The 22,884-nt window shown below is 38.3% G+C and overlaps 1 protein-coding gene across 1 annotated transcript in view; it reads left to right on the top strand.

Moving 5' to 3' along the window:
* The window catches only part of efna2b (ephrin-A2b), a 155,679-nt gene extending 135,257 nt beyond the window's left edge, over positions 1 to 20,422 (top strand). The window contains exons 3-4 of the mRNA XM_082156797.1: positions 5,326 to 5,391; positions 18,271 to 20,422. Of these exons, the coding sequence (XP_082012923.1) occupies positions 5,326 to 5,391; positions 18,271 to 18,389 (185 nt within the window). The 3' untranslated portion in view covers positions 18,390 to 20,422. The remainder of the gene's footprint in view (positions 1 to 5,325; positions 5,392 to 18,270) is intronic.
* Positions 20,423 to 22,884: the final 2,462 nt, after the last annotated feature.

The following is a 22,884-nucleotide window of genomic DNA, read 5'->3' on the forward strand; positions in this document are numbered from 1 at the left end:
ACCCAAAAGAAGCTTTTTGTGCAGAACACATCAGCTCTCCATTAGCTGAGCCGCTGAGTGATTTGTGGTAATTGCTAAAGGAATTTTTATGTATCTGAAGAGCAAGCTGAAAACTGTGTCATGGCAAAATCATGATTTGTTTTCCATTTGCAATCTTTAAAAAAAATTAGCCAAAAATCCATTTGTGTGCTTTTGAAGGAGATGAGGGGAAACGAGTGCCAGAATGAAGTTAGACTTTTAAATGGAGAACAGACTCTAAGTGCTTTTTCTTAGCCATGTGTAGTATGTGTGAGGGTAAGAGAGGGAGAGACTCACATGGCAGAGTAATGGAAATTTGTTCATTGCTCTCCAGGCAAATGTTTCGTCTGGTTCAGAGAGTACAAGAGGTCCTGGTTTCCATGGTGTCAGTAGACATGGCCTTACCAAGGACACTGAATCTCACATGTGTTTACTGTCAGAGGACCACATGGTCTTTGTCTTAACTTTTTCTACCTTGCAATGCTACAGAGCACAACAGTAAAATTTCATAAGTTAATAGTAAACATTCTACCAGCGGAGGCTAAGGGTCATGCTAACCAGCCTAACCTATATATTAGGGATGTGCCTGAAACCGAATACCTTATTTGGAAAGGCATGGATAATGGCTTCAAAACTAATAATGAATTCTACTGAATAGTAGGAAAAATATTTGGCAGACACAGTCACTATTAATGTTTGCTGGATAACAGGTGAGCCAAGAGATAGCATGATATTATACATAAACCTCTAAAATCACTATGCAATAAGTGTGTGAAGTGAATGAGTGTAAACTCTATGAAAGAAATGAGCACAGCAAGGTCTCTGTGCATCTCTCAAGACTCAAGTCTTTTCAAGATTAACATCAACTAAAATACTATATCATGCATATTTTCCACTATTTAATGTCTATTTAAATGTTTTAAAAATGACTAAGTCTAAACACTATGTTTGAAAGGAGCACAGTGATCACAAATCTAATAACCGTGTTGACTCTTCTCTGCAGCTCTTAGTAATCAGAGTTTTGTCAAGAATAATATCTACTAAAATATTACATTTTATACCTTTTCTATGACTTGATGGGCCCTATCTTGCACCCAGCGCAATTGACTTTGTACACCGTATGTCAAATACATGCGTATGTATCATTCCTATTTTGCACCCGCGCAAAGCGCGCTTTTCCCTCCACAGAAGCACGTCGCTAAACTAGGGAATGAACTTGCGCTCCCTGGGCGGTTCAGCGCAAAAAAGGAGGCGTGTTCCGGCGCAAACAATCCCTTTTGCTATTTTGCTGTTCCATAAATCAATTGCGCCACTGACCAGAAAAAACCTAGTCTAAAGTCAGTGGCGTGTTGCGCGTTGTTCACTGTGCTATTTTAAGGGCGCATGCTTGGCCATAATCCAAGGGCGTAGGTTTGGCCTCAGCTTTGGTGGGGACATCCCCCTCCCCCTGGAATGAGTTTTCTATATGTAATTAAATAATGAACAAATGAATAAAATACACACGTATCATAGTATGCATTCAACACAACAAATCCATTATTATTATCTATTATTATTATTATTATTATCCATGATTACAGTATTCCATTAATACTAAAATTGTATCTACTATTCTATATCAAATTCTATTGATATATTCTATTCTTAAATATTAAATTCTTAGGCTACACTCACTCACAAATACATTACATAAATAGAATGTAGAAACGAAAAATGTCTCAGATCCACTGTTTATGTTGACTGCAAGATTCTAAGTTAAGGTCAGCTAATTAACATTCAGTGACTTGCTAACGTAGCATTCTATCATGATAGCATGACTTCTATGAGTCTATCAGTGCTGCACAGCCTAATCAATACTCTTAACCTTAGTTGAAAGATTGCTGCTGCTAGGTTTAACTGTAACAACATGGTAACACATACTATCACCAATCAATACTATTTTCCACAGTAGAATCTGCATTTGAAAGCCTGGTCAGTCACTACTACTGCTAGTTTATTTGTGTGGCTATTTATTTTGCCTACTTACACTCTGCTTTATGAAAAAGCTTCGTATGTCCCCTTTCTTCTTCTTGGGTGGCATAGCTGATCTATCTACAAAGTACAAAAAGTGGCAAAAAACGGAATATTAAAATGTTTTACTCTGGCCTTTGTATGTGGCAGAGAGACAGCCCTGGTAACTTACCGTCGGCGTCGTCGACGCGCGTGCGCGCGCACACACACACACACACACACACACACACATACCACCCGCTCGCTGCCAGTGCAAGCACAAAAGTAGTCCCGGCCCGCGCGTGTAGCCTGTCAGATACACCGCCGCCAATCAAATTACGGCGTTTCTTGTACTGTCGTTGTTTTGGCCGTTGGAATCGATCCAAATAGCAGCGCAAAGATCCAAATAGCAGTTCAAAGGAGCTTGCTAAATATTGGTGGGGACAAATTTGTCATCTCAAAATATTGATTGGGACTAGTACCTAGCGTCCCCCCCTAAACCTACGCCCATGCCATAATCAATGTAGCGTGTGCACAACGCGCATACACTTTGATTCTCTCATCTAAGCAGCAGTTTTCATTTTTGCAAATCATACATTATTACGATAGATAGATAGATAGATAGATAGATAGATAGATAGATAGATAGATAGATAGATAGATAGATAGATAGATAGACAGACAGACAGACAGACAGACAGACAGACAGACAGATAGATAGTTAATTTGGGTGGGTTTCTCCATCCCCAATGTCACTTCTCTGTGTTTTACGGCCCTGACGAGAACGTTGCTCTCCTCGGCTGTGAACAGCTGCCGGCGCACGCCTGGCAAATCCGCCGTTATAATAGGAATCCGCTTTAGAACAAGCGCGCCTGCTCTTAAAGGGAATGTGAGATGACGCCCTGATTGGTTTATTTCACATTACGCCCAAACCACACCTATGAATAATGAAGCTACTTCAGACCAACCCCTTTTAGATTTGCGCCGGGCGCAAGAGTCATTTATCCCGCCGGGAAATAGCAACAGCGCCCAAGACAAAGTTACTTGCGCTTTGCGCTTGACACTTGCGTTTTAGATCGTTAAAATAGGGCCCCAGATCTATTTTAATGTATATGCTCCCAGAGCCAGCAAGCATTTATTTATTATTTATAACTTGTTCAGATTTGCATTTGTATGCATTGTAAAAGTAGTTTTAGCAATTTTCAACCATATTTTCTTCCAACTTCAATGTTTTCTAATCAGCTATTTTATATAGAGTCCTCTTATTTGAGGTTGTGAATGATTGTCCTGACATAACTCAAAGTTCGTATGGAAAATGAAAAAGTAAGATTTTTTTAAAGAAAAAAATATAAATAAATTTTGTAATAAAAAATTATGTTGAGTTATATAAGGTATATTTGTTCAATGAAAAAAGGGAACTTAATTACATTTAAATACAGATATTGGTCTCTGCTGCACACCCCTACTATATATGAAGAGTTCAGATGCAAAAGCCTCTAAGTGCCATCTGAAATTTTGCCAATGAAAATTACCTATTAATTGTCATTTAAGTGAAATTACTGAACTTAAATATACGAGCTTGATAAAAATGATCCTTCTAGAAGAAAATTTCAGATGGCACTTAGAGGCTTTTGCATCTGAACTCTTCATGTATATATATACAAACATTGGAATTAAGCTGTATATATATACATGAAGAGTTCAGATGCAAAAGCCTCTAAGTGCCATCTGAAATTTTCTTCTAGAAGGATAATTTTTATCAGGCTCGTATATTTAAGGCTTTTGCATCTGAACTCTTCATATATTTGTAAGTCTTCTGCTCACCAAGGCTGCATTTATTTAATCAAATAAAGTAAAAACAGTAATATTGTAAAATATGTTTACAATTAAAAAATAACTATTTTCTATTTAAATACATTTTTAAATCTAATTTATTTTTGTTTGTGATTGCAAAGCTGAATTCTCAGTATCCATTACCCCAGTGTCACATGATCCTTTAGAAATCATTCTAATATGCTGATTTGGTGCCTAAGAAACATTTCTTATTATCAATGTTGAAAACAGTTGTCCTGCTTATTTAAAAAAAAATTAAAATTGTGGAAACCACGATACAAAATTGTGTTTTGACAATTTAGTTTATAAACAGATGACAGACAATCCCAGTAAAAGAGATTCATTATTATTATTATTATTATTATTTTAATAATAAGCCCATGAATTACAATATGTATTAAAAAGGGCTGTTCGGTTCCAACCTTTTTTGAATGGGCTCCTATTCTTGGTTCTGGAATGATAGAATCAATTCTTTTTATATATATATATATATATATATATATATATATATATATATATATATATATATATATATATATATATATATATATATTATAAAAAGTATAGAAAAAATTATCGAAAGCAACAGTAAGCAATCGATTCTCGGATTTATATATATTTATTAACATATTCACCAAATCTCACTGTGAACACATAAAGGTTGTAGAAAGTTGCCTTCTCGTAATATGAGGCTATACTTATAAACTTGAAGATACATTTAGCTCTGACTGATTTTAAGTTAATTTTGGCCACCCCTGAAATGAGTCATAGCCAGCAGTAAATATGTTAAAATAAACACTCATTCATGGAAAAATGCAAGAACATAAAGTGTCTCTTCACACTGTTCAGTTAATCAGAACAATTAACATCAAAACTGTTTTGACTAAATAAATCTCACAAATTTTGATATTCAGATAAAATGAAAAAATTAAAAATAGCATAATCATATTAAAAGTTTTGAGATGAGATTTTGTGTCATCTATGTTCAAGAGAAAAAATTAAGGTGGGGGTGGGGGTGGGGGTGGGGCGGGGGCATCTTACCCCATAACTTTAATTGTTATAATAAAGGACTAGAAGTCTTGGAAGTCATTACGTCATTTGCAGGGTGTGATAAGTAGTTTTTAAATAGTATTTTTAGTATTTTAAATTCTTAAAATAAGTTATGTAGACATTTACACTTTTTTTTTGGTCTGATTTTCACTACTTTTTTAGACTTCATAACACAGATTAATTTTAGATCTCTTTATTTATTTATTTTTAAATCCCTAAAACATGAATCAGGAAATGTACTTCCACAATGAACAGTGTTGTGCTTTATTGGTTGAACTTGGCGGTTTGGGTTAGTTGGTCACTTTGTGATTTAGGTCAACAGTAAAATTACATGATAGATGTTCTTTTAAGCCATTCTAACTAAATCATGTCAAGTCACATAGATTTATGTGAGGAATATTTACTGTAATTTTCACTTTCTCTGTCTCTTCACAGCTTCACCACACCCCAACCTTGGTGGGAAGCCGTGTTTGAAACTGAAGGTGTACGTCAAGCCTACAAGTGAGTGTGTTCCAGAGTCTGCTCTCTGTCTATTTATGTTATCTATGGTGATACTTGCAAATAGGTACCAGGATCTCACATCCCAATCCTCGTGTCCAGTTTGATTTAAGCAGGTCAACCCTGGGAATTCTGTGAACATATGTATTAACTCCAGTGATGGGTGAAACGCTTAGCTTTGCTTAATTTATTTTCAGGAACTTTGTTCTCTTCACTCTGGACCTCCACTGATGTCTAAGACAGCTTTTTTTTATGGGGCTGATCATTCATGTACCGTAAACGGTGTAGTGATAGTGTTGCCCCTCGGGGGCACTTGCTGTAGGAAGCTATTCATCTCACAAAGGGCAGATAACAATCAAAAAATGTTGACCTTCAACTAATCAAGGCAGGCAGGTTCAGACATTAAGAGACCTGCAGGGGTTCCCACACACAAGCCACAAACACCAGAATAGCCTGCAGTTAAACACAGATGTCTTGGTTTATTTAACCCCTCACCCCAGGCAGACATGCCATATGGGTAACACTGCTTAAATCACTTTCCCTCATGTCAGAATTGTCCAGAAAATATACTCATTAAGCTAGACTTTAATGTACAACATTTGCATTTATCACACATAGACCTGCTCATTGTCAGGACTTGGCACTGAAAAATAGTCAGAAATAAAAATCTTGTGCAGCAAGAGGTGGACATTTTGAATGCTCTATAGCATTTACACATACTGTACACTTTTTTAGATTTAGTTTTGTTTAGAACTTTTGAGTAGACAACATATTTTTTAGGTCCATGGCACGACATGTCCTGATATCATAATAAAGAAAAAATTCAAAGAATTAAATTCTTGAAAATCTTACAAAGTATCTGTCATAATCTTTTATTATTATTTAGAAAAAGAATTCTCGCTATAAACTTGTTGCTTATTAGCATGCATATTACTAGGATATTGGCTGTTTATTAGTACTTATAAAGCACATTAATGCCTTGTTCTGCATGACCTTATTCTACATCTCTTAATCCTACCCAATAACTAAACTTAAAAGCTACAAAAACCACCTTCCTAACTATTAATAAGCAGTAAATTAGGAGTTTGTTGAGGCAAAAGTTGTAGTTAATAGTCATTGTTTATGCATATTTTCTTTTCGCTTCGGAGCCGAGTGGTTCTATTGTTCCTGCTCTGCAATCTTCGATGAGAGAGTGTTCTACGAGCTTTCTGTTCTTTGGGGAAGAAGCCTCTTCAGTCTGTGTTGGCGTGACGGCGCTTCAGCGGGTCTCTTAAAGAGCTTGCAAAAAACAGCTGTTTTCACAGCTCTTTAAAGAGTGAGTGCACACAGTGGGCTGCACTATATCCCTGCTTGTGGTGCCAGTGAGTGTGAGTGCACACAGATGACCATCTCTGTGTTGCGGTTGAGACTCGACAGGGTTTCCGCGGGCCTTAATTTGACCATGTACAATTTAAGGCCTTAAAAATGGCTTAAATTGGAGCAGCAAGTCCAATATCCAATAAGCATTCAATATCATGGCATTAAATTAGGGCCCTATGATTTACGGGATGCGGAAAACGTGTACGGAAGTTGGCGTGACGGCGCTTCAGCGGTGGTCGCGGTCTCTTAAAGAGCTTGCAAAAAACAGCTGTTTTCACAGCTCTTTAAAGAGTGAGTGCACACAGTGGGCTGCCCTATATCCCTGCTTGTGGTGCCAGTGAGTGTGAGTGCTCACTCTTTTATAAATGGATTTTTATAAATCCATTTATAAAATAGAATTTACTGTATCGGAATGTCACAGTATTTGTCCACTTTTCAGGGCTCGACATTATCCGGGACAAGTGGATATATTGAAGTGGCAAGTGATAGAGAATTTTACTTGCCCGACTAGACAAGTAGCCTAATTAAAACGTAAATAACGAAAACAAACAAACTAGTGAATCACCAAACTGCGAGAATTACTCTGATTTTATTCCATTTGAGGTGACGGTAACAATGTTGCACTGTCGAGGCTCGTGCAGAAGAATAAATGGAAACAAATGAGCACATCACACACAAAGAAAGTCAGTTAACATACTGCGGTAAAAAATCTAAATGTCGAGTTTATGTATTTATAACATATAATACAGTTAATTAACCTCACAGGACCAAGAGTACTGTCTTCTTGAATACCATTACAATTAAACACCGACAGTTTTCATACATACTGATTTCATACGACAGTTCAATGTAGTTAAGTAAATTAAGTTACTTACATTTTAGATGCAAATTCTTGCAATATTGACTGTTTTTGTTATATTTCAGCATCGAAAATAGTTCCAAACAAAGATCACAGGAGAACCAAAGTGCATCTCACAGTCAACGCGTTCATTACTGAACGAATCAGCCATTTGAGCGAATCGTTTGAATGAATTACTCACTCATTAAGACGGCCTATTGCCGCCATCTACTGGCGGTTTAGTTTCATGTTTATAATTTTTTCCCAACATTTCTTATTTGTATTTAAAAAAAATATTCAAATAGGCCGGTATCGGTTTCAGTTTGGGTATGTCATTTCTGGGGATTTTTCAAAAGTGGGGCTGCAGCTTAACAGGTTAATCATAATATGACTCACAAGATTTCACGAGATTTCTTATCTTATGTCGTTTTGCTTCTCAAAATGGATAATGGATATTGATTTAAAAATATTTTAGATATTTGCACTGGAAAACAAGACTTTAAAACTTCTGAAAAAGAATATCACTTATTTGCAGTGTCATCAGAAGGTACAGTAAAAGTTATTTCCATATTCTAGTGATTGGGAGCAGAGCTATTAACATTTTAAGCTATGTTTTTTGTAAAATTAATTATAAAGTAATAGCGACCTGTTGGAAATTGTATTTTCAAACTTTGAAGTGTTGCTAATACAACTCATTGAGTGCTTCCTAGACATTTACATTTAGAGAACATATTGACATGTTATGTTCCCTTCAATTTAATTCCTTAAATTTTCTTTAACTGGTCTTAAAAAGGTCTTAAATTTACCTTCATAAAGCCTGCAGAAACCCTGCTCGAGTACCTCAGACGAGGTGGAGTCCCTTCGCCTATCCCCTGATCTAGTTCCTCTTCTGGTGGCCACCAGAAAAGGGCTACTTCGGCTGAGCACTGCGACCATTGCGTATATCGGACCTGGTTCCCAGAATGACAGCCCTTCCCTGGTGCATTCCTCTGAGGAAGGACCTGCTTTCTCACCCTATGGCACCCGAGTCCAGACCTCTGGAATCTCCACGTCTGGTCTCTGGACGGGACGTGGAGGAATTAGGTGGACTGCCCCAAGCATTGGGAGACCCCATCAGTTCGGCTAGAGCCCCCTCTATGAGGTGCATTGCATTGAAGTGGAAACTGTTCGTTGAGTGGTGTTCTTCCCACCATGAAGACCCCGGAAATGCCCGATCAGAGTTACGTATGTTTGCCTTCCTGCAAGATGGGTTGGAGTGAAGGCTGTCTCCCTCCACCCTCAAAGTGTATGTTGCCGCTATTGACGCACATCACGATGCAGGTAAATCTATAGAATATCACGACCTGATCATCAGGTTCCTGAGGGGGGCAAGAAGGTTAAATCCTCCTCGCCCTCACTCTATACCCTCTTGGGACTTGTCTCTGGTGCTTACCAGCATTTGCAGATATCTTCCTTTGAACCTCTGCAGTCAGTGGAGTTACAGATTCTGTCCATGAAGACAGTTATCCTAGTTGCATTGGCTTCCATTAGGAGGGTAGGGGACCTGCAAACATTTTTGGTCAATGAATCGTGCCTGGAATTACATATATGTCCCCAAGGTCTCCACCACTCCTTTCAGGGACCAGGTGGTGAACCTGCAAGCGCTGCCCTTGGAGGAGGCAGACCCAGCCCTAGCTTTGCTCTATCCCGTCCGCGCTTTGCTCCTGTACGTGGACCGAACGCAGCGTTTCAGGACCTCAGACCAGCTCTCTGCCTGTTACGAAGGCCAGCAGAAGGGGAAAGGCTGTCTCCAAGAAGAGGTTTGCCCAATGGATAGTGGATGCTATTGATTTGGCGTATCAAACCCAAGGCGTGCCTTGCCCGCTCTGATTGAGGGTGCACTCTACTAGAAGTGTTGCTTCCTAGGCATTAGCACAAGGCGCCTTGCTGGCAGATATATGTATAGCTGCGGGCTGGGCAAAACCCAACATGTTCGCTAGATTTTATAACCTTCGTGTAGAGCTGGTATTATCCCGTATACTCGTCCCAAGTGACCAGTAGCACTAGAAACCCGATCAGTGTCGGCTCGCTGTGCCATTCCCCTCCGGTGGACCGGATGTGTGCGCTTATTTGCTCCAGATTAGTTCCAGATTGGTGAAGATTCCAGATTCCTCCACCACCCTCAGCAGTCAGACATGGTGGAGCATCTGATGCCAGGCCTAACACTTGTGTACGTTGGTGGAACCTGTGCTAGGCTGGGTGTCCATATGTAGTGATCCCTGTGGTGATCCCATATGTGTATTCTTCCACGGTACGGCTCCTTTCAGGGACCAGGTGGTGAACCTGCAAGCGCTGCCCTTGGAGGAGGTAGACCCAGCCCTAGCTTTGCTCTATCCCGTTCGCGCTTTGCTCCTGTACGTGGACCGAACGCAGAGTTTCAGGACCTCAGACCAGCTCTTTGCCTGTTACGAAGGTCAGCAGAAGGGGAAAGGTACCTGTGTAATCTCGGTAAGCCCGTGTCTTTCCTCTCTGCCAGTGTGTCCCCCCCTTACAAGGCTGGAGCCACCCCAGAGACCTTCCACATGTTATACTGCCCTACTTGGCCAGTCCAAACGGGTAACTTCCACATGGTACCTCCCTGCAGGAAGGGGCACGCTTTCCCAGTGTTATCCAATAGTCTCACTGAGTGGGTCATGCAGAACAGCAGTGATTGACTTTCTCTGCTGATGCAGGGTGCTGGAAGGGCAACAATGTTGGTAGATAAACCCAATTTATCGGTTCACTTCCGATGTAACGTCGAACATGACCGACTGAAAGGGAACATCTCGGTCATGCATGTAACCCTCTGAGACTTTACGTCCCGTCGTCACAGTTGCTGTACCACCGCTGGGCGACTGGGTCACCGGCTTGGCTCCTAAGCGGAAACCAAATATGGATGCATCCGCTTCCATATATATACCCGCGCTGTGGGGCGGTTCATCAGATGCAAATCTCGCATGCCAACGTCCATTGGCTCATTTAGTTACACTCGAAGTAGATTGGTCTCACAAAGCGATCCCCAATTCGTCGGTTCACTTCCGACGTAACGTCTCTGTTCCCTCCTTCAGGGATCGAGGGTAACATATACTGTACGTAACTGAGACGATTTCGAAAATATAATTTTTGCCTTAAACATAACATTTAAAAAAACATAAAAAAATAATAAAAAAAACATTGAAAACATTGATTGAGATGTTCAATCATATAGGGTGTAGACCTATTGGGTGTAGAAACTTTAATGAACTTTTATTTGGTTAAACCACATGACATTTTTTGAATAATTAAATTAAACTGTATTTTTTTGTTTGTTTGTTTTTTAATCAAAACTATAAAAAAACAACATGAATTACAGAGTCCTAAAAAACTTGTAATGTACAATCTAAGAATGTGTAGTTTGAGGTCCCATATTTATTAAATCAATAAGGAAATGGAATCAGAATAGCAATTAGAATTGTTAAATTCCTTACAATTACCATCCCTATTTGCAGTCATAATTTAGGCATTACAGCCCATTAGCGTGATGTAATTGTTAGCAAACAGAAGTGTTCCAGAGAGCAGTTCAGACAATCGCATGCAAATTGAAACAACGATCCACCTCTCATTCTATCATGTATCTGTTTACAAGAGCACTCATGACTCCATCCAGCTTCTCAGAGATAATGTGCATTGCCTTTCACTTAAATTGAATCACAATTAGCAATTTAATCTCTGATTGAATGTAACTTCAATTGATTGTTTGAATTCAAATTCACAGTTCTCATCCTTTGTCCACTATTGGACTTTAGAGGTGTAGAAAGTTGTTGCAAAGGGCTGCATATTGTTTCAGTAGGTTTTGGACTTTGGTATGTTTTCATGAAAGTGCATACAGGATGGAGAGTAACAAAAAGAACAGCAGATGCCTGTCAGTGAAAAGTTTTATCATCCGGTGTGACCCCTCCTTGTCATTGTTTATTTTCCTTCTCTCTGACTGGGTGGAATCCTAGTCTTGTTGGTAGACACAAGGGTTAATTTAAACCCCAGACCCCATTATAATGTCTTTAGAGATCAAGAGACTGGAATTGTTGGACCTGGGAAAAAGGATGCTCGAGGGGCTAGAGGTGGCAGCAGTGAGAGAGTAAACATTTTATGTTTTACATATGACTGATTATAACCAAATCTGATTGGAAATAGTATATATATAAAATAGTATGTGATGAAGAAAGAAGTCTTGTGACGGTTCTCTTTCTAACAATGAAATATGAAAAATAATATAATTAGCAAATAACTATAATTATAACGTGTGTTCAAATAGAAAAATGCAACATAGAGGCTATATAAATATGTACAAAATATTAAATATATTTTAAATATAAAAAATATAAATAGTGTAAAAAATTGTGTATATGTACACACACTATTTTAAATACAGTGGGGAGAACAAGTATTTGACACACTGACGATTTTGCAGGTTTTCCCACTTACAAAGCATGTTGAAGTCTGTAATTTTTATCATAGGTACTCTTCAACTGTGAGTGACGGAATCTAAAACAAAAATCCAGAAAATCACATTGTATGATTTGTAAGTAATTAATTTGTAAAGTATTTGATACATCAGAAAAGCAGAACTTAATATTTGGTACAGAAACCTTTGTTTGCAATTACAGAGATTATAAGTGTCCTGTAGTTCTTGACCAGGTTTGCACACACTGCAGCAGGGATTATGGCCCACTCCTCCATACAGACCTTCTCCAGATCCTTCAGGTTTCGGGGCTGTCGCTGGGCAATACGGACTTTCAGCTCCCTCCAAAGATTTTCTATTGGGTTCAAGTCTGGAGACTGGCTAGGCCACTCCAGGACCTTGAGATGCTTCTTACGGAGCCACTCCTTAGTTGCCCTGGCTGTGTGTTTCGGATCGTTGTCATGATGGAAGACCCAGCCACGACCTATCTTCAATGCTCTTACTGAGGGAAGGAGATCTCGCAAAGTCAAGATCTCGCGATACATGGCCCCATCCATCCTCCCCTCAATATGATGCAGTCGTCCTGTCCCCTTTGCAGAAAACCATCCCCAAAGAATGATGTTTCCACCTCCATGCTTCACGGTTGGGATGGTGTTCTTGGGGTTGTACTCATCCTTCTTCTTCCTCCAAACACGGCAAGTGGAGTTTAGACCAAAAAACTCTATTTTTGTCTCATCAGACCACATGACCTTCTCCCATTCCTCCTCTGGATCATCCAGATGGTCATTGGCAAACTTCAGACGGGCCTGGACATGCGCTGGCTTGAGCAGGGGGACCTTGCGTGCGCTGCAGGATTTTAATCCATGACGGCGTAGTGTGTTACTAATGGTTTTCTTTGAGACTGTGGTCCCAGCTCTCTTCAGGTCATTGGCCAGGTCCTGCCGTTCTGGGCTGATCCCTCACCTTCCTCATGACCATTGATGCCCCACGAGGTGAGATCTTGCTTGGTGCCCAAGACCGAGGGAGATTGATCGTCATCTTGAACTTCTTCCATTTTCTAATAATTGCGCCAACAGTTGTTGCCTTCTCACCAAGCTGCTTGCCTATTATCCTGTAGCCCATCCCAGCCTTGTGCAGGTCTACAATTTTATCCCTGATGTCCTTACACAGCTCTCTGGTCTTGGCCATTGTGGAGAGGTTGGAGTCTGTTTGATTGAGTGTGTGTTTATACAGGTAACAAGTTCAAACAGGTGCAGTTAATACAGGTAATGAGTGGCGAACAGGAGGGCTTCTTAAAGAAAAACTAACAGGTCTGTGAGAGCCGGAATTCTTACTGGTTGGTAGGTGATCAAATACTTATGTCATGCAATAAAATGCTAATTAATTATTTAAAAATCATACAATGTGATTTTCTGGATTTTTGAAGTGTACCTATGATAAAAATTACAGACCTCTACATGCTTTTTAAGTAGGAAAACCTGCAAAATCGGCAGTGTATCAAATACTTGTTCTCCCCACTGTATATACACTACTGTTCAAAAGTTTGGGGATGTTAAAATTTCATGATGTTTTGTGGAAGCGGAAAGTGGAAGCGTTAAGGAACAGCAGCAAATTCACCACAAAGCGGAAGACCGCATAGTCACAGAGTGGGGTCACCGAGTGCTGAGAGGCATGGTGATTCCAAATCTGAAGAGATCCAAACTGCCACTGGCATTAATATCAGCAAAAACTGAGTCAGGATGTGTTTTCATGGCCGAGCAGCTCCTTGCAAGTCGTATATCATCAAGTACAATGCCAATGCCAAGTGTCGGATGGAGTGGTGTAAAGCACACTGTCACTGGACTCTGTAGCAGTGGAAACATGTTCTGTGGAGTGACGAATCACACTTCTCCTTGATTCTGGATTTGCCGGATACCAGGAGAACGTTACCTGCCTGAATGTATTGTGCCATCTGTAAAATTTGGTGGAGAATGGATAATGGTTTATGGCTGTTTTTCAGGAGGCCATTACTAATCCCCTTACTTCCAGTGAAGGGAAATCTTAATGCTTCACCATACCAAGACATTTTGGACAATGCTATGGTTCCAAATTTGTGGGAACAGTTTGTAGAAGGCCCTTTTTTATTCCAGCAGGACTGTGCCCTAGTGCTCAAAACAAGTCAAGTCAAGTCAAGTCAAGTCAAGTTTATTTGTATAGCGCTTTTCACAATACAGATTGTATCAAAGCAGCTTCACAGTATTAAATTAAAATAATACAACAAAGTTTGTTTCAAGAGGAATTTATTGATTGATAAAATTAAATTAAATATCCCCAAAATATCCCCAACTGAGCAAGCCAAAGGCAACAGTGGCGAGGAACCGAAAAACTTCATCAAGTGACCTAATGGTGTCCTAAAACTCCATCAGGTGACCTAATGGAGAAAAAAAAACCTTGGGAGAACCCAGGCTCAGTCGGGGGCCAGTTCTCCTCTGGCATTTATGAGCTAGAGGCCGGATTGTAGTTTGAACTGTAGGATTATATGAATGCCTGGCTGAAGAGATGCGACTTTAATCTAGTTTTAAACTGGGAGAGCGAGTCTGAGCAACGAACAGTATCAGGAAGACTATTCCAGAGTTTTGGAGCCAAATGTGAGAATGCTCTCCCTCCTTTGGTGGTTCTGGATATCCTAGGTATGACCAAAAGCCTTGAATTTAGTGATCTTAAAGAGCGCGATGGATTATAGGGTGATAAAAGATCCGTTAAATAGACTGGAGCTAAGCCGTTTAGGGCTTTATAGGTCAGTAGCAATACCTTGTAATTAATACGGAACTTTATAGGTAACCAATGCAGTGATGATAAAATCGGTGTTATATGATCATATTTTCTTGATCTAGTAAGAACTCTAGCGGCGGCATTTTGGACTAACTGTAGCTTGTTTATTGAGGATGCAGGACAACCAGCTAGTAAAGCATTACAGTAATCCAGTCTCGAGGTCATGAATGCATGAACTAACTTTTCTGCATCAGAAACTGATAGCATATTACGTAGCTTAGCAATGTTTCTAAGGTGGAAAAATGCTGTTTTTGTAACATATGAAATATGATTTTCAAAAGACAGGTTGCAATCGAGTATAACACCCAGGTCTTTTACTGTAGAGGATAAAGTAACAGGACATCCTATGATGTTAAAGTTGTATTGTGCGAGGTTTTGTGGGCGGTTTTTTGAACCGATAAGTATTACCTCTGTCTTGTCTGGATTTAATAAAAGAAAATTAGGGGTCATCCAATCTTTTATATCTTTAACACACTCTGTCAATTTGGAAAATTTTGCGTTTTCATCCGGCCGTGATGAAATATATATTTGAGTGTCATCAGCATAACAATGGAAACTAATTCCATGTTTCCTTATAATATTTCCAAGTGGCATCATATATATTGAAAATAACAGAGGGCCTAATACAGATCCCTGCGGCACTCCATAGTTTACTGGAGTTATGATCGATTTTTCTCCATTTAAATAGACAAAATGGTAGCGGTCAGATAGGTATGATTTGAACCAGCTTAGTGCTTGTCCTTGAACACCAGTATAATTTTGTAGTCGATCTAAGAGTAATGTATGATCTATAGTATCGAACGCAGCACTAAGATCAAGTAAAACTAGTATTGAGATACAGCCTTGGTCAGAAGCTAAAAGTAAATCATTTGTGATTTTAACGAGCGCAGTTTCAGTGCTATGATGCGGTCTGAATCCAGACTGAAACTTTTCATAGATCTCATTTTGTTGCAAGAAAGAGCCCAGTTGAGCGGACACCACTTTTTCTAATATTTTAGACATAAATGGAAGATTTGAAATGGGTCTATAATTTGCTAGATTATTATGATCTAATTGTGGTTTCTTAATGAGAGGTTTTATAACTGCCAGTTTAAATGTTCTTGGAACATGACCTAAAGATAAAGACGAGTTAATAATATTGAGGAGAGGATCTTCCACTACAGGTAACACTTCTTTCAGTAGTTTAGTTGGTATAGGATCTAATAAACATGTTGTTGTTTTAGATGAAGTGATAAGTTTATTTAACTCTTTTTGTTCTATAGTTGTAAAGCACTGTAATTGTTCTTTCGGGGTGATAATTGAAGCTGAATTATAAGGCGCGATTGAAGATTGAACGTTTACAATTGTGGTTCTGATGCTTTCTATTTTCTCAGTGAAGAAGTTCATGAAATCATTACTACTGAACTGTAACGGGATATTTTGTTCGGGTGACGTCTGTTTATTTGTTAGTCTAGCCACGGTGTTAAATAAAAACCTTGGATTGTTTTGGTTGTTTTCTATTAGTTTGCGGAGGTGCTCAGCCCTGGCCGCTTTTAGGGCCTTTTTATAACGTGACATACTGTCTTTCCACGCGATTCTAAAGACCTCTAAATTAGTTTGTTTCCATTTACGCTCTAAAATACGCGTTTCTCTCTTTAAAACATGCGTAGTATTGTTATACCATGGTGCTTTATTTTTCTCTCTGACCTTTTTTAATTTAATAGGTGCAACCACATCTAATGTTCTAGAGAGAATGGTGCTCATAGTGCTAGTTAGTTCTTCTAGTTCATCTGTTTGTTTGGGTTCAGGCAGCAGCTGAGACAGATTAGATAAGCAATTTGAGAAATTATCTATGGTGGATGGGAGGATTGTTCTGCCTGGTTGATAACGCGACGCCGCATGACATATTACAGCAGTACGTAATATGCAAGTTACCATGTAGTGATCAGTGACTTCATCACTTTGTGGAATGATATCTATATCGGTTGGATCGGTTCCATGTGATATAATTAAATCGAGTGTATGATTAAGACGATGTGTTCGTCCGGTGACGTTTTGCTTGACCCCAAATGAATTTAATAAATCTGTAAACGCAGCTCCTAACGCATCATTTGGATTATCTACGTGTATGTTAAAATCTCCAACAATTAGTGCTTTATCGACATTGACTAATAGGTCTGAGAGAAAATCTGCAAACTCTTTTAGGAAATCAGCGTAAGGCCCTGGCGGTCTATATACGGTAGCCAAGGCTAGAGATAATAGGGATGTTTTTCTAACATCTAAGAGCGTAACATTTAGTACAAGTACTTCAAATGAAATAAACGTATAACCCGTTTTCTGGGTAACATTTCGAATATCTTTATAAATGGTTGCAACACCTCCGCCACGACCAATCAGACGGGGCTCATGCTTATAACAGTATCCAGGAGGAGTAGACTCATTAATACCGAAATAATCATTTGGTTTAAGCCAGGTTTCAGTAAGGCAAAGTATATCGAAGCTATTATCTGTGACTATTTCATTTACAATAACTGCCTTAGGTGTGAGTGATCTAATGTTTAGAAGACCTAGCTTTAGAAATAGTTTTTGTTTACTAATAGCAACATTTTCTGTTTTAATAACAATTAGATTTTTCCTAGATCCTGCATTAGATTTATTATTTGATCTCACTAAACGAGGAATAGACACGGTTTCTATGCAATGTTCTACACTAGTATTTATATCAGTTGAATTGGTGCAGCAGAGACTATGATTTGGACTTTTGGTTACTAGTCAAAGGGTACAAGAGTCACAAGGTCCATAAAGACATGGTTGGATGAGTTTGGTGTGAAGAACTTGACTGGCCTGACCTAAATCCCATCGAACAAATGCTCTACTGGATGAATGGGCAAAAATTCAGACAGAAACACTCTAAAAACTTGTGGAAAGCCTTCCCAGAAGAGTAGACGCAGTTATAGCTGCCAAGGGGGACCAACTCCATATTGATGTCTATGTATTTAGAATGTGATATCATTACAGTCCCTGTCGATGTAATAGTCAAGTGTCCCAATACTTTTGTCCATATAATTATATATACCGTTTTTTTTATTTTATATATATACTGTATAATGCAGATTCTATAATAAAATAATATTTCAAATTATTAATACAGTGAGTCTAAAATGGTTAGTCTAAAATAAAATAATAAACATGCCACCAGACCAAATCATATGATCTGAATGAGGACCGAGTACCCCTGAGGCTGAAACTGTTCCTGCAATGATTATTTTCAATGATCAATGAATACCCTATAATCACTCCTGTGCAAAAGATTCCTGAAATGCACATTGCTGTTGTCAGTTTGTTTTCTACTGTTTGTAAGTAATGTGGAGCAGACAGAAAGCGGCAAAGGTGCAACATGATTATTAATATGCATTATTTCTCTTCCTTTCTCTCTCAGATGACTCTCTGTACGAGTCTCCAGAGCCTTTCCTGACAGATGACTCCAGCAGTGGTTGGGCATTAACGCCCAGCCTGTGGCTCATGCTTCCGTTGCTTCTGCTTCTGTGTCCCTCATAGCATTATAATCCACTGAGCCTGACCACGCCCAACCTGCCCCACCCCTTCATACATCACAATGACATGCCCCGCCCCATGAGATCTGGTGTCTAGCCAACAAACATTGCTCCTCACCTGCTCTTTGCACTGTTGAAATGGATTTTTACCAACCCTGCAACCTGGCTGGACATCCGAAAAACCATCTCTAATTTACAATGACAATATGCCTCGCCCAAATGCCCAAATATGGGCGTTCCTGCATAGGCTTTCTTGCTCGACTGACAAAAGACATGTGACGCGGCCAGCATTTTTGAGTGTGCAGTACTTTTCGGCCGACATCCCACTATCATCCGCGTGTCAAGATTCAAGCGACCGTCATCTGAATCTCTGTGTCTGCGTTAACCACCTACCTGAGCATTTACTGTCATCTGAGCTCAGTTTTCACTATTGTGAGATCGTAAAAGTGTGCGAGTGAGTTTGTGCTTGTGGGTGCACGTATGCCAATGTTCGCATATGAACAGATGTACAGAGCAGTCACAGTCCCTTAAAAAATTACTAGAAAAAAACTATTACTCATTGAGAGAAGGAGACACATCTATCTGTGAATCTGCCAAAGACACTACTTAAAACTTTTTTTAATAGGGGGAGTGGGGCAAATACTGGCTTTGGGAAGAGATTACATGCAACCATGGAACATTTCAGGCTTTTAGATTCATGGGAGGGGAGTGACAGACGACAGTGTAGATTTTTCTATATAATTATCTTTTTTGTCATACAAAAAAAAACCAAGAATGTTGCGTAGATTAAAAAAACAATAGCTAAATATGGCCTTTTTTCACTGGTGCTCAATCTGAAATGAGTTTGTCTGTTTCAAACTGCAAAAATAATATTAATAATTTTCTTAGTGAGTATTTTTGACTTGTTTTCCAGTAAAAATATATTATAATAATATTTATTTACCCCATTAGAAAATTATGCAGCCCCTAAAGTGACAGAAAAAAAAAGACTTCCACATGAGAAAAGTTTTGCATATGCACAAGAAACTTTTCTCTGAAAATGTTCTTGTTTGCAAGCGCAACAGAATTAAAAAATTTCTCGTTCATACCCACTATGTCAAGAGAACATTTGTTTTTGTTTTTTAGTTTTCCATAATTATGTACATATTTCCAAATGGATTTTTTTTTTTTTTTTGCAAAATTGTGAACAAGAAAGTTTTTCATGAACACAATTCATTTTTCATTCACATGTGCAACACACATACACACACAAAAGTAAATTTGAAAGTTTTGCACAAGTTTTTTGTACACACGTAGAATGCCACTTTAGGGGCTCCATAACAAATAATTTTCTGTTTTCGTTTGTTAAATATTAAGCATAAATCTAACAAACTTTTGTGAGGTTTACACTTAAAAAAAAAAAGAATAAAAAAAATATCCTCTGAAAACATCCTCTTAATATCTTACGCAGTTTTACACAACACAAAAATACAGATTAAGAGAATGAATTTTTGCAGTGTATACAGTGCCAAGTGGAAGAGGGATGTCTGTGTCAAAGAAGTGTTTGTTGTCAGGTCTCCTTTCTTAACTTTCGTCCCAGCCTGTGTCGCTCTCTTGTTCTCTTTGTATCTGCCTCTCTCTCTCTCTCTGTCATTTATGAATGTGGTCTTTTCTATGTGCCGCTCCGTCACGCATAGATCTCCCACACTTGCACTTGCTCCCTTTATCCGTGCTGAGAAGGACCGCTGAATAAGAGGCCTCAGGACCCTGAGCGCCAGGTAACTGTGACATCATTATGACATCACAGGCTTTGGCGTAAAGACTGACGGACCGAGGCCTTGCACTGCAAATAGAAATGCTACATAACATGACATAGCACTTCTGTTTTGTGACAATTTCATGAAAAAAAAAAAAAAAGAAATGAACAGAAAGGAGAAACTATAAAGATGTGGGAATATTTGTGCTTTGGAATTGTTTTGTGACTGTAATAATATATGTCATGAAGATTTCAAGGCAAGTCGGCATGGATTGTCTAAGAGAATGAAAAACTTTTCTTTTTTTTTTATGTCTGTTGGAACTTTTATATTTTACTTATTCCTGTGTTATTTTTAACTTTGCAAAAGAGCAACAGAAATTATTCATATGTGATATGAAATTATAATGTAGACCCTTGAATTATTAGAGCAACGATGGTACCAGTTCTGCAGTTAAATGAGTCTAGACAAGTCAGATGTTGCTGTTGTTGTTGTTGTTGTTTCCTGCTTGTATCACGATGCATTCTGGTACATGTAGTCCTGAATTTGTTTTTTGTTTTTTTCTCCAAGTGCTACTATGAGATTATTTTTATTTGTTAATCATGTGGATAAAACATATTTTGAGTTTCTATAAAATGTTCAAATGCTCTGGCAAAGGACAACTACAAGGGAAAAAAAAAGGAAAAAACTGAAATAAAGCTTTTTTTGTTTAAAAAATTTTCTTTTCTTAACAAATTGTGAAATGTGAGTTTGTATAAATCTCTGTGGAATTGAATGCATGATTTTATTTATTTATTTATTTATTTATTTATTATTTTATTTTATTTAGTGCGTATTCAAAAGTTTTGGATATTTTTTGAAAGACATTAATACTTTCAGTAAGCAAGGATTCATTAAATTACTAATATTTATCATAATTTTCTATTTAAAAAAAAAGCTGTTCTTCTGAACTTTCCATTCTTCACTGAATTCTGGGGGGGGGGGAATGCAACACGGTTTCTACAAAAACAGCACAACTGTTTCAGCAATGACAATAATAAGAAATGTTTCTTGATCATGTAGATCTTATTTATGTAGGATCATGTGACACTGAAGACTAGAGTAATTATGCTGAAAATTAAGCTTAGCCATCACAAGAATAAATTAATTTTTTAAATAAATTAAAATAAAAAGTTCACTTAACTTGTAAAATTTCACAATATTAGTTTTACTGTATTTTTGACCAAATAAATGCAGCCTTAGTGAGCATGTCACTTCTTAAAAAAAATAAATAAAAAAAACTTTCCAACCCTACTTCCCGCCTTGTAAAGTAGCATCCTAATGGAACCTCTCATAACATTTTACCTAGGCTGCAAACTTAGCATGTTGTATACACTGAAACATTGTTTACTATTTTTCAGTATTGAATGAAATGAAAGTTTAAGATTATATAACGTTAAATATATATGTGTCTTTTACGTCATTTTAGATTATTGTCACCGGCTTTCTTGTAGTGGATTCTGGGATTGCCTTCTCAAATGATTTCAGAACAGATTTTTATGTCTTGTTGAAATGCTCCCTCTGTAGGCAGCTCACTTGGTTTGGACTTTGCAGTATCCCAAAACCCAAATTTAGAGAAAGTCTAATCTGATGAAAAACATCTTATTCTATCATAAAAAAAAAAAATAAAAAAAAATGTTGATCAAACAGTGTAACTTGTTTTTTGATAAAAGCAAAGGATCTCAGACCAGGCCAAATGAGCTCCAGAGACATCCTCAAAGATATGGTAATATATCAATCAACCAGACAACATGAAAGATCTTCCTTTGATTTTTATGTTTCCAACTTGCGGGGAGGGGGTAGGGGGAGGGGAAGAAAGATTATCCATCAATTTAGCAGTGTAATTCAATAACTTAATCCCTGCTGGCCTTGTAACCCTCCAGGACTCTGAAAACTTCACTTTGCACTGACAACACATTTTCCATTTCTAAATGTCTCTTGCTCTTGCTCTGTTTGTCTCTCACTGACACACACGGACACCTTGTGTCCAAAGGCTTTACTGTTTGAGAAGGGATGGCAGTAAATGCACCTGAACGGCTGTAGTTTGCAGTAATGTTTGTAAGAGGGTCAGAAAATGGAGGCTGACAGGACTGAGTGCTGAGCTTGGTCTCATGCAGCGATGGAAACCAAAGTGTGATGGGAGTCTTACTGAGGAGAGATGCTGAGGAGAGATGGGGGTAATTGTGCACAGATTTGGACAATTTCCCCCCAATTTGGTATTATCTGTTTCCTACCAGACAGCTGAAACAGAAAATGATGGAAGATTCTAGAAAATACCCCTTTCCGTGACTCTAGGGCCTCATGGAAATTACATATCATATCATCCATAATGCATCACATTATGGAATAGGAAGTATTTATACATTACTAAATATGGTATGTATGTATGGCTTATAATTCACCATGTGGAAAACATTTTGTGTCAGACAAATGTCATTAACATCAAGTAAAAGGGTTTGACACTGATGTTTTTGTAAAATATGACAAGGCATTCATCGCCAAGAAAACCTCATAACATGCAATTTGTTTCATTTGTGTGGGACCTACATTCATAATCTTTCAAACAAACATAGTAAACTACTAGAAAAGGGAACAATTTTACATTTCGCACCACAGGTGATGAAGTTCATTTAAAATAATAAAGGTTTAATTCAATTATCCGCTTCATTTGCAAGAGTTCAAATGTTAAACTGGGGTGAACCAATGTGGGATTGGTTTGGAATAGCA

This window comes from Leuciscus leuciscus, assembly GCF_965113295.1.
Source record: "Leuciscus leuciscus genome assembly, chromosome: 23".
NCBI classification, from domain to species: Eukaryota; Metazoa; Chordata; class Actinopteri; order Cypriniformes; family Leuciscidae; genus Leuciscus; species Leuciscus leuciscus.